At 41.0% G+C, this 14066-nt stretch overlaps 1 protein-coding gene across 1 annotated transcript; it reads right to left on the reverse strand.

Annotated features, from left to right (window-relative positions):
- Positions 1–1105: 1105 nt before the first annotated feature.
- idh1 (isocitrate dehydrogenase (NADP(+)) 1) lies at positions 1106–13207 on the reverse strand. The gene is made up of 9 exons (XM_024805458.2): positions 13060–13207; positions 12100–12221; positions 10008–10299; positions 7169–7271; positions 3595–3772; positions 3351–3502; positions 3064–3204; positions 2794–2956; positions 1106–1841 (listed from the first exon to the last, which is right to left on the reverse strand). The coding sequence occupies exons 1-9, from the start codon at positions 13171–13173 to the stop codon at positions 1748–1750; spliced, it is 1359 nt and encodes a 452-aa protein (XP_024661226.2). The 5' UTR covers positions 13174–13207; the 3' UTR covers positions 1106–1747.
- Between the last annotated feature and the right edge of the window lie 859 nt (positions 13208–14066).

Here is a 14066-nt window from a genome sequence, read left to right on the forward strand (position 1 = left end):
CATGACTCTAGATTTAATAATTAGTCATTCTTTGGCTGTCTTGGCTGTATCTCAGGTAGTAGAGCAGGTCCCCTATGAATGACCTGTGAATGAATGAATAAAGCAAGTTGTGGAGAGTGCTTTCCAGAGTAGCAAAGCGCGATATAACACAGTCCTTATACCATCTCTTGCGCCATCTTTCTTTTCGTTTGTCTCCCAGCAGTTGGCCGCCCCTCTCTGAGCCTGGTTCTGCTGGAGGTTTTTTCCTTCCCACTGTTGCCAAGGAACTTGCTGATAGGGGATCATATCTTTGTATTAGGGTATTTACCTTACAATATAAAGCACCTTGAGACAACTGTTGCTGTGATTTGGCACTATCGATATAAAACTGAATTCAATTGAATTGCTATTTCTGACAATCAGATATGTATTGTCCGTGCTGACTTTTCTGGTGTGCAAAGAGGTCTTGCTGCACCTGCTGCTGTTCTGCCTGACTTGAGGCTTTCCATGTATGCACATGCCACCAAACAAATCACTGCAGAACTGGATATAATGGGCTGCCATTTAAATAGCAACTCTAAAGATGTAAAGAAATGCATTTCAATAAAATTGTGAACTTCAGAGCAGCTAAATACATGCTACAGAAATCATCTTGCAGTAGATTACTTATAAATAAGTGACAGCAACTGTGTGTGACACTGTGATTGTAGGTTGATATGTGTAGCTATTTACTGACTAGTCTGTGTTACTTGTAGAGGTTCAAACAAGGGAACATTTTGTTTGTGATAACAGTCAATGACCACCACCTTTTACTTGATACTACAGTATACTGTTTTGTTTATGCCACTTTTGGTGCACACTACATACAATCTGCAGTTTGTGTGTCAGTATAGACTTTAAATATAAAATCCATAACTCAATAATGAAAAACTCATTTATTATGAGTTATCAAATCAGGAATGAATAAGTGTAATGTTTATAGGTAGTTTTAATGTGGCTTTTTTTGGCAAGATCTAATAATCTAATATACTGGGTCTAAATTGAGGAGCACATAAACATGTACACACAAACAAAGGAGGAAAAATAAATATAGCTCTTTAAAAACTGACAATTAAAAATTCTGAAATTAAAAGCAAGTATTGTACTTTAATACCATTTGTTTTCAAATCATAAACTGTGTATTATAGTACAATTAGTGTAAAACCTTCACTGAATGCATTGTCACTCTCCTGCAGTGCAGAGAGATTTTCATTAGTTACATACAGGCTGACGTTGCTCTGTTTTTCTGGCACTATTTCATAAACTCTTGCCTGAAGTATTGTTAAAAAATTACAAGGTGAAAGAGATGAAGAGAATTAACAGATGACAAAATGTATAAAGGCAGTGAAGGTCCAGAGGCTCTTTCAGACCAATACTGTCCCCCTGCATGGTACAGATCACTTCAGCGGAACTGAGTGCAATTAGGGTAAACAAGGGAACTGAGATATCAGGTCACGGCCCAGCGTCACTGTCACAAGCGTAATTTTATCTTGTAGCAACCCAAGGTTGTGATCAGAAGCCCCCATTCTGCTTTCTTCTGGACAAGGCATTGTTCTTGACTGACCCTCTCTGACTTTGAGTCAATCCTGGAATTCTGAGTGCACTCTTCCCTTTCCATGGGGTGGTGGGGCCCAAACTTCCAGTAACTGTGTAGGTGTTTCTGTGGGTGAGCATGTGTCTGAATGCATATGTGTCTGTGTTAAACTGCTTTGAAGGCTGGGAGATGAAATCACAGCTTGGGCTGGCTTGCCAACTTGATCTTCAGGTTCTCTGCTAATTTGTCCAGGAACTCAAAGGTGTTCAAGTAGTCAGCACGTTTCACACTGCAAACAGAGTCAGAAAACAGATGACTGTCAGCATTAAAGTATTGCAAAAGTTCAGAGATCACCGAATATGACTAATTTTGACAAATATTCAGGCTGCATTTATGTAGTCAAAATAAGTTTCGACTGCAACAACTTAGTGCTCCTTTATGCCATCACATCTAAGGCCCATTTCTCATATGAATAAATGCGTGGTTGCTGTTTCCAAGACGAGGAATGGTGTTGAAAATTTTTTTTATTATTACAGACATACTGAGCTGCTGTAAAGGCTTATGTGAGCATACGCTCTGCCACAGTTGGGCTCTATAAACGTAAGCATATGTCTGCATCTTTTTGTACTATTAGTAAAAATTCACTGCAATTATTCAACAAGCTCATTTTTGAAATGCCAAACAATACTTAAGAGGTTGGGAGCGGTCACATCTCCCGTCACACAAAACTTGGTTGATTAATACCCAATAATTATGATTATGTTACATAGGAAAAAAGGACATGGAAAAGTAAATCATAGTAAGAGGTAAAATATATGAAACGAATATTTAATACATTAAGAGTTTTTTTCCTTTGTTTTGTTCTTTCTGCATGCTTAGTTTCTGGAGTGTGTCAAAGACAATTTTGAACATCCACCATTGTAATATTTTATATTTAGCAGAACACTATAGGAAAGAAAAAGCATAACTGATCTATATTGAAAAGAGCTCAAACATATTTATAAACCTGAGTGAATTAAACTTTAATTTACGGATGCCCCAATCAGGTACATTTTGAAATGGAGCTGTCCTTTCCGGTCACTGTATGTGGTGGCTTCCACAAACTGGTGCCCACTCTTATGTATTTTTAATAGATTATTTCTAAGTTCTGAGACTGTATCAAGAATGTATTGTAAGATCTAATTACACACTAATCTAACAGCACAATATCCTTATATGAATGTACATTGCATATGACTAACTTTGCAAGGCCTTTGATGCAGATAGCCAAATCTTTGGTCATGAAACCAGCCTCAATGGTCTCGATGCAAACAGCCTCCAGCGCCTCCGAGAACACTCGCAGCTCGGCATTGTTATCAAGCTTTGCCCGGTGAAGCAGGCCCCGTGTCCATGCAAAGATGGAGGCTGTAGGAAACAGACACACAGTGAAAGAGCATGCATTAGATAACTAACCTAGAGATAACCTTAGAGATAAAATCACATACGATCACTTTTCCACAATCTGAGCCTACCAATAGGATTGGTGGAGGTTTCCTTTCCCTGCTGGTGTAGTCTGTAATGTCGAGTCACTGTGCCATGGGCAGCCTCTGACTCTACTGTACGTCCATCAGGACAGACAAGCACACTGGTCATCATACCCAGGGAGCCGTAGCCTAAAACACAGGGACAACCAAAAACTACATTAACATCTGAATATCATTAGTCTACAGTACACTGCAATTTTTTTAGGCTTTTATTATTTAAGTTTCTGCATGGTTTTTCACATAACTTCTGATCTGAACCTCCTTTTTAAACCAACCTTGTGCCACAGAGTCAGACTGTACATCTCCATCATAGTTCTTGCAGGCCCAAATGAAGCCTCCCTCAGATTTCATGGCTTGGGCCACCATGTCATCAATGAGACGGTGCTCATACCAGATGCCCTTGGCCTCAAACTGAGCACGATACTCTCTGAAGCACACAAGAAGGTGGACAACACAGTTCTGGCCCATGTCTGCTACAAGGATGTTTGCATAAGCTGCTTGTGCATGTGCTGTCCTTACTTCTCATAGATCTCCTGAAAGATGTCTTTGAAGCGTCCATCGTACTTCTTCAGGATGGTGTTCTTGGTGCTGAGGTATAGAGGCCAGCCTTTGGACAGAGCAATCTGGAAAGAGCTATTAGCAAAATCCCTGATGGACTTATCTGTGTTGTACATTCCCAAGGCCACACCACCTGTGCCTGGATAGACACAAACAAATAGACATACAGACAGACTAAATTCACATGAATTATCGCCTTTAAAGGCAGACAATCTTGGACAAACTTGGAAAAATCTAGAAAAGAAACCAGTGTTACCTCTTACTCCGTTTAAAATTTATTTCAGTTCATTCAGTGTTAAACCTGAACATATCAATATTTACAAGAGCATGAACAAAGATATCATCTTTCACAGTATTTCACAATATAACCCATACAATATAAGGTTAATTGTACTAACAGACTTTTTAAATTTTCTACCAAACTTGCTAGTTTTGAAACTGTACTATAAAACAAATATGGAGGAAACAAGCTGTCAGCTCTTCTAAATCCTTGTTTTATACACTCTGTGGGGTGGACATGCAAGATATGGGTTTATACTACAGAGAAGCTTGATGATAAGATGGAGACAGTAGAGTAGATTCAATAGAATATTTGTTTATTTTAAACAATCAGATGGTTTGGAAATATATATATATATATATATATATATATATATATATATATATATACACACACATATATACACACACCGTAATTGTCGGGCTATAAGCCGCTACTTTTTGCACAAGCTTTGAACCCTGCGGCTTTTAGTCAGGTGCGGCTTTTCTATGGGTTGTCCAGGATTTTTGTCATATCGTAAGAGGATTTGTTTTGTTTGTTCCGCTGTTGTACGGCACTACGTTGCCTGGCGGAAGGATCGGGGTTCAAGAGTGGTATGTTGGTCACATGTCCGTCCGCCAGGCAACGTGGTGCCGTACGAAGTAGCGCAAAAAACAAACTTCAAAGTAGAGCTACGCATTCAGAGGGAGGCGTGGATGATGAGCGGCGATAAACTTGCGAAAAGCAAGTTATGCCCAACTCCACCGGTGGATTCTGACAGCGTGGAAAAGTGTGAAAACATCCACGATCACCAACGGATTTCGAAGGGCTGGACTGCTGCATGATGGAGAGGAGGACACCGCCACGGCCCTTCTGAGGGTGTTCGACTCTGACACTGACAACGAGGATTTCTTTGGTTTTGAAAGTGACAACAAAGGAGAGAAGCGGAGAGTGGATGATGAAGCCACCCTGAGCCTGTTCGTATCCGACACTGGAGAAGAGGACTTTGGTGGTTTTAGTGCGTAGGAAGATGGTGGTGAATGACTGACTTTTCTTCTTGTCACTGCACCTGAGCCTAAAAGGTAGTCCGAATCTAGTGTGCTGTAGGTTATTGTTATGTACTACATTTGTTACTCATTTATGAAGCACAATACATGTTTCGTACTTGTAATTACTGCTACTTGTACATATACCTAAAAAGTTGTGCAAATATGTACCCATAACTTGTTTTTCAAAATATTAATAAAAGTGATGTCTCCAAACAGCCATCTCTTTCCTGACAATTCCCTTTGTGCATATTCTCTTACATATGATAAGTCAACATTGAAACACCTGCGGCTTTTAGTCAGGTGCGGCTAATGTATGTACAAAACAGGATTTTCCCCTGACTTTAGCTTGTGCGGCTAATATTCAGGTGCGCTTTGTAGTCCGGGAAATACGGTATATTATATATATATATATATATATATATATATATATATATATATATATATATATATATATATATATATATATATATATATATATACATACATACATACATACATACATACATACACACACACACACACACAGTGGGGCAAAAAAGTATTTAGTCAGCCACCGATTGTGCAAGTTCCCCCACCTAAAATGATGACAGAGGTCAGTAATTTGCACCAGAGGTACACTTCAACTGTGAGAGACAGAATGTGAAAAAAAAAAATCCATGAATCCACATGGTAGGATTTGTAAAGAGTTTATTTGTAAATCAGGGTGGAAAATAAGTATTTGGTCAATAACAAAAATACAACTCAATACTTTGTAACATAACCTTTGTTGGCAATAACAGAGGTCAAACGTTTACTATAGGTCTTTACCAGGTTTGCACACACAGTAGCTGGTATTTTGGCCCATTCCTCCATGCAGATCTTCTCGAGAGCAGTGATGTTTTGGGGCTGTCGCCGAGCAACACGGACTTTCAACTCCCGCCACAGATTTTCTATGGGGTTGAGGTCTGGAGACTGGCTAGGCCACTCCAGGACTTTCAAATGCTTCTTACGGAGCCACTCCTTTGTTGCCCGGGCGGTGTGTTTTGGATCATTGTCATGTTGGAAGACCCAGCCTCGTTTCATCTTCAAAGTTCTCACTGATGGAAGGAGGTTTTGGCTCAAAATCTCACGATACATGGCCCCATTCATTCTGTCCTTAACACGGATCAGTCGTCCTGTCCCCTTGGCAGAAAAACAGCCCCATAGCATGATGTTTCCACCCCCATGCTTCACAGTAGGTATGGTGTTCTTGGGATGCAACTCAGTATTCTTCTTCCTCCAAACACGACGAGTTGAGTTTATACCAAAAAGTTCTACTTTGGTTTCATCTGACCACATGACATTCTCCCAATCCTCTGCTGTATCATCCATGTGCTCTCTGGCAAACTTCAGACGGGCCTGGACATGCACTGGCTTCAGCAGCGGAACACGTCTGGCACTGCGGGATTTGATTCCCTGCCGTTGTAGTGTGTTACTGATGGTGACCTTTGTTACTTTGGTCCCAGCTCTCTGCAGGTCATTCACCAGGTCCCCCCGTGTGGTTCTGGGATCTTTGCTCACCGTTCTCATGATCATTTTGACCCCACGGGATGAGATCTTGCGTGGAGCCCCAGATCGAGGGAGATTATCAGTGGTCTTGTATGTCTTCCATTTTCTGATGATTACTCCCACAGTTGATTTTTTCACACCAAGCTGCTTGCCTATTGTAGATTCACTCTTCCCAGTCTGGTGCAGGTCTACAATACTTTTCCTGGTGTCCTTCGAAAGCTCTTTGGTCTTGGCCATGGCGGAGTTTGGAGTCTGACTGTTTGAGGCTGTGGACAGGTGTCTTTTATACAGATGATGAGTTCAAACAGGTGCCATTCATACAGGTAACGAGTGGGGGACAGAAAAGCTTCTTACAGAAGACGTTACAGGTCTGTGAGAGCCAGAGATCTTCCTTGTTTGAGGTGACCAAATACTTATTTTCCACCCTAATTTACGAATAAATTCTTTACAAATCCTACCATGTGGATTCATGGATTTTTTTTTCACATTCTGTCTCTCACAGTTGAAGTGTACCTCTGGTGCAAATTACTGACCTCTGTCATCATTTTAAGTGGGGGAACTTGCACAATCGGTGGCTGACTAAATACTTTTTTGCCCCACTGTATGTGTGTGTGTGTATATATATATATATATATATATATATATATATATATATATATATATATATATATACACACACATACACACACTGGCTTCTTACCCTCAAACTCATGGACGACATATTTGACAGGCTCTCCCTTTGCGGGTGTGTAGGTCATCTCCACTTTCCCAGGCCCAGGCACCACAAAGTCTGTGGCTTTGTACTGTGGGGAGAACAGTGAGTAAGAAAAAAGATACAATCCCCAACATATACCATAACAGCAAGAAAGACTGTCATAAACACCTAAAGAGGACTAGTCAGAGTGTACAGCATTGTTCTTTCTGACAGATATTATGTAACCAGCAGCCATCTGATACATCACCCAACTGGAAGCAGAACTGTTGACTTTGGCTATGCACCATGAACCAACCTGTGATTTACTTCTGTGGCTGTTGAGGTGGTACACTGTGGTCCAAAGGACAGCTGATGAAACCTAATTATTGACCAAGTCACTCCTAACACAACGTCTGATATAACTGTCAATTCCCTGAGCTCATACATCAGCTGACGGAGGGAAAGAGCAGTTACAGAAGTGTGGTAGAAAATTACAGGCAGCCTCCGAAATGGAAACAATAATTAAGATGAAGTTTTAGTTTAAAAAACATTTTATTTTAACCTCATTTGGAAAACTTCAGAAAACTATGGACATTATTTTTCTTTGCCAAAACATAAGCCATGAAAATACTATTTCACACTAAAACTAGATGAAGACAGACTCACTATTCTTTGCTCTTTGGTGTAGAATACACATCCTGCTTCTAATGCAAGGGTTTGAATAAATGTGTGGCTTTGCAAATGAATGTGATGTCTGGACACACTTTCCTACAGGCTTGACTCTTTGTTCTTATCACCTTTTTCTTTCATTGTCACCTCCCTACCTCCTTCTAAATGCTAATTTGCCTGAGCCAGCTTACCTTCACAGACGCTCTATACAGTGGGGCAAAAAAGTATTTAGTCAGCCACCGATTGTGCAAGTTCCCCCACCTAAAATGATGACAGAGGTCAGTAATTTGCACCAGAGGTACACTTCAACTGTGAGAGACAGAACGTGAAAAAAAAATCCATGAATCCACATGGTAGGATTTGTAAAGAATTTATTTGTAAATTAGGGTGGAAAATAAGTATTTGGTCAATAACAAAAATACAACTCAATACTTTGTAACATAACCTTTGTTGGCAATAACAGAGGTCAAACGTTTACTATAGGTCTTTACCAGGTTTGCACACACAGTAGCTGGTATTTTGGCCCATTCCTCCATGCAGATCTTCTCGAGAGCAGTGATGTTTTGGGGCTGTCGCCGAGCAACACGGACTTTCAACTCCCGCCACAGATTTTCTATGGGGTTGAGGTCTGGAGACTGGCTAGGCCACTCCAGGACTTTCAAATGCTTCTTACGGAGCCACGCCTTTGTTGCCCGGGCGGTGTGTTTTGGATCATTGTCATGTTGGAAGACCCAGCCTCGTTTCATCTTCAAAGTTCTCACTGATGGAAGGAGGTTTTGGCTCAAAATCTCACGATACATGGCCCCATTCATTCTGTCCTTAACACGGATCAGTCGTCCTGTCCCCTTGGCAGAAAAACAGCCCCATAGCATGATGTTTCCACCCCCATGCTTCACAGTAGGTATGGTGTTCTTGGGATGCAACTCAGTATTCTTCTTCCTCCAAACACGACGAGTTGAGTTTATACCAAAAAGTTCTACTTTGGTTTCATCTGACCACATGACATTCTCCCAATCCTCTGCTGTATCATCCATGTGCTCTCTGGCAAACTTCAGACGGGCCTGGACATGCACTGGCTTCAGCAGCGGAACACGTCCGGCACTGCGGGATTTGATTCCCTGCCGTTGTAGTGTGTTACTGATGGTGACCTTTGTTACTTTGGTCCCAGCTCTCTGCAGGTCATTCACCAGGTCCCCCCGTGTGGTTCTGGGATCTTTGCTCACCGTTCTCATGATCATTTTGACCCCACGGGATGAGATCTTGCGTGGAGCCCCAGATCGAGGGAGATTATCAGTGGTCTTGTATGTCTTCCATTTTCTGATGATTGCTCCCACAGTTGATTTTTTCACACCAAGCTGCTTGCCTATTGTAGATTCACTCTTCCCAGTCTGGTGCAGGTCTACAATACTTTTCCTGGTGTCCTTCGAAAGCTCTTTGGTCTTGGCCATGGCGGAGTTTGGAGTCTGACTGTTTGAGGCTGTGGACAGGTGTCTTTTATACAGATGATGAGTTCAAACAGGTGCCATTCATACAGGTAACGAGTGGGGGACAGAAAAGCTTCTTACAGAAGACGTTACAGGTCTGTGAGAGCCAGAAATTTTCCTTGTTTGAGGTGACCAAATACTTATTTTCCACCCTGATTTACGAATAAATTCTTTACAAATCCTACCATGTGGATTCATGGATTTTTTTTTCACATTCTGTCTCTCACAGTTGAAGTGTACCTCTGGTGCAAATTACTGACCTCTGTCATCATTTTAAGTGGGGGAACTTGCACAATCGGTGGCTGACTAAATACTTTTTTGCCCCACTGTAAATCTGTAGGGCATAAACAGACTTCTACAGTAAACTAACTCTAGAACAGGACATTGAGTCATTTCCTCAACATCCTATTGACACAATAATATACATGACATGAAACTACAAAAATCTGAGTAGTTTTACATCTTAAAAGATGGAAAAAGGTGTCTATGTGTCACATATTCATTTGTAGGTTGCCATTTTTAAATACTGTTGGAATGAAATTCTCTATAATTACAACCTTATTTTTTTGGAGACTTTGAAAAATTTACATGAGATGTGTGAAATCTTGACTAGAGATTCACAGATCATATATCCCCCCCCCCCCTTAGCATGCATACTTCAAAGTTTTCAGTAAGTGGGACCGATAGGGTACCTGATCTCCATGGGCATGTCTGCCGATGATGATGGGCTTGGTCCAGCCGGACACCAGGCGGGGGATATTCTTACATATGATGGCCTCCCTGAACACCGTGCCCCCGAGGATGTTACGGATGGTCCCGTTGGGTGAGCGCCACATCTGCTTGAGCTTGAACTCCTCCACACGTTTCTCGTCTGGCGTGATGGTGGCGCACTTGATGCCCACATTGTAACGGTGGACTGCCTCTGCTGCCTCAACTGTCACCCGGTCATCAGTTGCATCTCGGTTCTCCATCCCAAGGTCATAGCTTTGCAAGGAGAGATTAAGAGAACATGATTAATGGTGCCGAGAGAAAGCTAATACATAATTTATAATGTCTTGTAAATGTACCTAGACTGTCAATAAAAACCTCAAAGTTTTAGTACAAAAAGCAAAGAATACTTTAAGCATTTTAGCTGCTCCTTCACAAGGTGTCACCAGGACGCAGCTCCACATGTGTGACTTAGTAAACTTTTATGCCCAATGCCCTTCATCACACATTGCCAAGGGTTTTTGCCTCTTTTTGCTTGTTAGGGTATGATGTAAACCACTATACTGGGGAGCTAGTGGTAGTAACTACTACAGGGCTCAAATGATTAGTAAATATAACTGATTAGTAATTATAATTGAGAATATTTGTGTGCTTCTAAGAATTAGAGTATGAGATTAAGAATGAAGACAGGGACCAAACACACACAGAGAACATTGATAATCTCAGCAGCAGAGGCACTGAATGCTATGAGCGTTACAAGTATTTACACATAACTTAGCAGCAGACCCCAGTGCACTAACTACCGAACACTATGCTATTGATTTAGCTGAGTGAAATGCAAAGCGGAGAATGTCAAAGTGCACCTACTGTGATGTGGAACACAATAACTGTGTCAAAGGACATGAATGACTTGAATGAGTGGTGAAAGTGAATCTGATTATGGAATAATTTGAACTGCTGCCAGAGCTTTTTGCACTTCATTATGAAGGCAATTTTCTTGCCTGCAGGCCCTGACACAGCATTCTTATGAAGGAGACTTTCTATTAACCCTCTGTTCCATTTTCTTTTAGGCGCTGCCACTGCAACGAAGCAACATGAAGAAAGCAAAAAAAAGGAATCAGTTGTGCAACGAAACCAGGCACTCTGCCAGCATAACTGGATCGGTTTGCTCCACTTGTTATACTTGAGAAACCTCACAGCTTTAACAAACAGTTAGAGGAGGGGGTGAAAACCAGCTCAGTGTCCTTAGACTTCTCTTTGGCAATTATCTTGTGTGCTGGCTTTGTATGAAAGTGGCCTTGACCTTTTACCCACTTCCCTCCTTCCTCAACTGAAAATCCAAGCCACATGAATGAACCGATGAGGTTCATTCTTTGGAATCTTTGCAGAAAACCTTGCACATGTTCCAAACTATGTGCTTCCAAGAATTCCGTGCCCAGTGAACCACCTGACTGTGTGGTGGGACTTTTAACCATTGTACTATCGTGGACGGTTAACAACAGTGCAAAGTCCATGAAACAGATAAGTAGAGGAAGGTCAAATTAAGAAACCGATGACGCAAATGGATGTTATACTACCAATTATCGTTATTACTTTGTTTGGACATTTCTGATCTACAATATCACCCATCATTGCATTTGATTTAATAATACTTGTTGAAACTTTTCATTGTCTTCTTGATTACAAGACTTTTGTAAATAGCTTTTAATGCAATGGTGATTTTTTTTTTCTGAGGTAGCAGCTGCAGTTAGTATATTCTGCTTTGCAGCTGAACCATTAGACACCTTTCGGGTGGGGGGGAATGTATTTTCAGGGCAAAGGTCAATGATGGGGGATGCATTAAAGCAAGAATTCAAGCCAAACAAGAAGTACCAGGCATGCAGAAAGTGTTGCTTGAATTCCGTTTTTGATTCTGTTTTACTAAGACTATCCCTGCTGGGAGTACTTACCACTGCACCACTGTCATGTAAACAAAAGTATATTTAAAAAGAAACCATTAAATGTAAGCGATCTGAGTGCACTGAGCTGCTAGAACAATGGGATCTTTACACAGTGTAGGAGTACAGGTGTATTCACCTGTGCACTTCAAGCTCCAGGTACGGAAAGATGAGTTTCTCCTTAATGAGCTCCCAGATGACCCGAGTCATTTCATCTCCCTGCATCTCCACCACAGAGCCAGCCTTGATCTTGGGAGACATCTGTCACAATAGAATGACCACGAAGAAGACAAAAACAAATAAGTTACTCTGACACTTATTCTGATAACTGAAGTGACTGGAGAGAGATTATTATTACACAACAATTTGTCAAATGACATGCTGATACCCAAGAGGGGGGAAAAGGTCTGTAGACTATGAATGAATTCATTCACAAGACGCTTAAAGTATCCAGAGCTATGACTCGGCGTAAATCCATAATAACCCTCTTCAATTATCCCAGTGGCCAAAAAAAAAAAAAAAAGGGGGGGGGGGGGGGGGGGGGGGGATTACCTCCTTGGTTATTATTTTTGTTATTACCATTGTTATTTTAATAATCTCGGTTGAAAAGACCTTATTGGTGGTGTTTCACAACAGATGATTTCACAACTTTCAAAGATTTCATTTTATAATCTCGCCTAAAGTTCACTTAAAGAAGAAGCGACTTGAGTTAAGCAAAGAAGGAATGCAGAGCACTAACAGGACAAGGTAAAAAATCTGATAAATAACAATCTGAAACATGAAACCAGGAAGGAGGTGTTGGCTGAGGATATCAGGCCTGAATGGCCACTATGTCGGTTTGCTTAAGCTACCCGCAATTTAATTTGAATGAACAGCCGACACAAAAGTGTATTTCATAGCAAAGCAAACAGAAAAACGCGTTACTTCAACTTTGTCACCACCCCCCTTTTATTTTTCTTTGGACAGATGACGGCTAATGCCAGCAGCAGCAACAAAAACAAAAAAAGAAGGAGCCGCCGAGTATTTCTTTCTTTCCTGCACGACGCCATCATTGTGTTCTGCAGTAAGCGCTGTTTAATTCAGTGCTACAAACGCCTACCGTATTGAGTTTAAGATCCACGACACAACCAAAGATGAGGAAGCCGAACGATGACCTGCCGGAGAAGACGGCGTATCTAGCTGCTAGGTGCCAGTTTCTATTCCGCGAGCTCATTGGCAAGAGTCTTGGCCAATCAGAGAAGAGCGGAAAACATTTAACGCCAATCAGATAAATCCACACCGCAGAAGGGTAGGTCTGAAAGCGGTGATTGTCCATCTGATGAGGGTTTCCACGCCCACCGATACGCTTGTTCTATGCGTGGACTGTTGCACAATGGGTGCTATTTGACAGTTTGGTGGCAAAAGGCGGCACCACCAGTTATAATGGTCCATCTGAAAGGATATTAGTAAAACTGACAAACTACAGATTCAATATTTTGATTGGCTAGATCACAATTCTATTATTTTAATTTTAAAAAGAGAAACTGATCATAAATGAGTCTAGATTACACCAGAGCCCATATACAATTTCCAAGAAAGTAGGAAACTAAAGCTAAACGCTAATGGTAAAACACATATTATCATATGTGTCATTATTATTATTAACCACTTTTTAAAACAGCATACAGAATAATAATTTTGTTATAAACGACAAATTACAGACTCAGACCAAGTCTTCTGAACAACTTTCAAGTACTTTGTTCTCCAACGTGTGCCTTTCTGTTGTTTTATATATATTCCTCTAGTTTGTGCTTATTGCACAATCTTTGTGTTGGTGTTGTTCGCAAATCATCATAATTAATGCTGCATATCAGGATACTTTTCTTTCATAAACAATAACAATTATACACATTTTCTTTGGAAAACTGAAACTACTTGACGGTAGCATTAGCTAACCAATTAAGGATTTTGATTCTGATTTTCCTGCCCAGAACAGGCTAATTCTCTGTATAGAGAACCAGTGTTGACATACACCCTGCCATGACACCAGTCAGTCAGAAGTGCCAGCTTGATGCCGGATCCAGGGAAGACCTGTTTTCTATGGGCATGCACCAAACCACAATCGGG

Source organism: Maylandia zebra, linkage group LG16, assembly GCF_041146795.1.
Source record: "Maylandia zebra isolate NMK-2024a linkage group LG16, Mzebra_GT3a, whole genome shotgun sequence".
In the NCBI taxonomy this organism is placed as follows: Eukaryota; Metazoa; Chordata; class Actinopteri; order Cichliformes; family Cichlidae; genus Maylandia; species Maylandia zebra.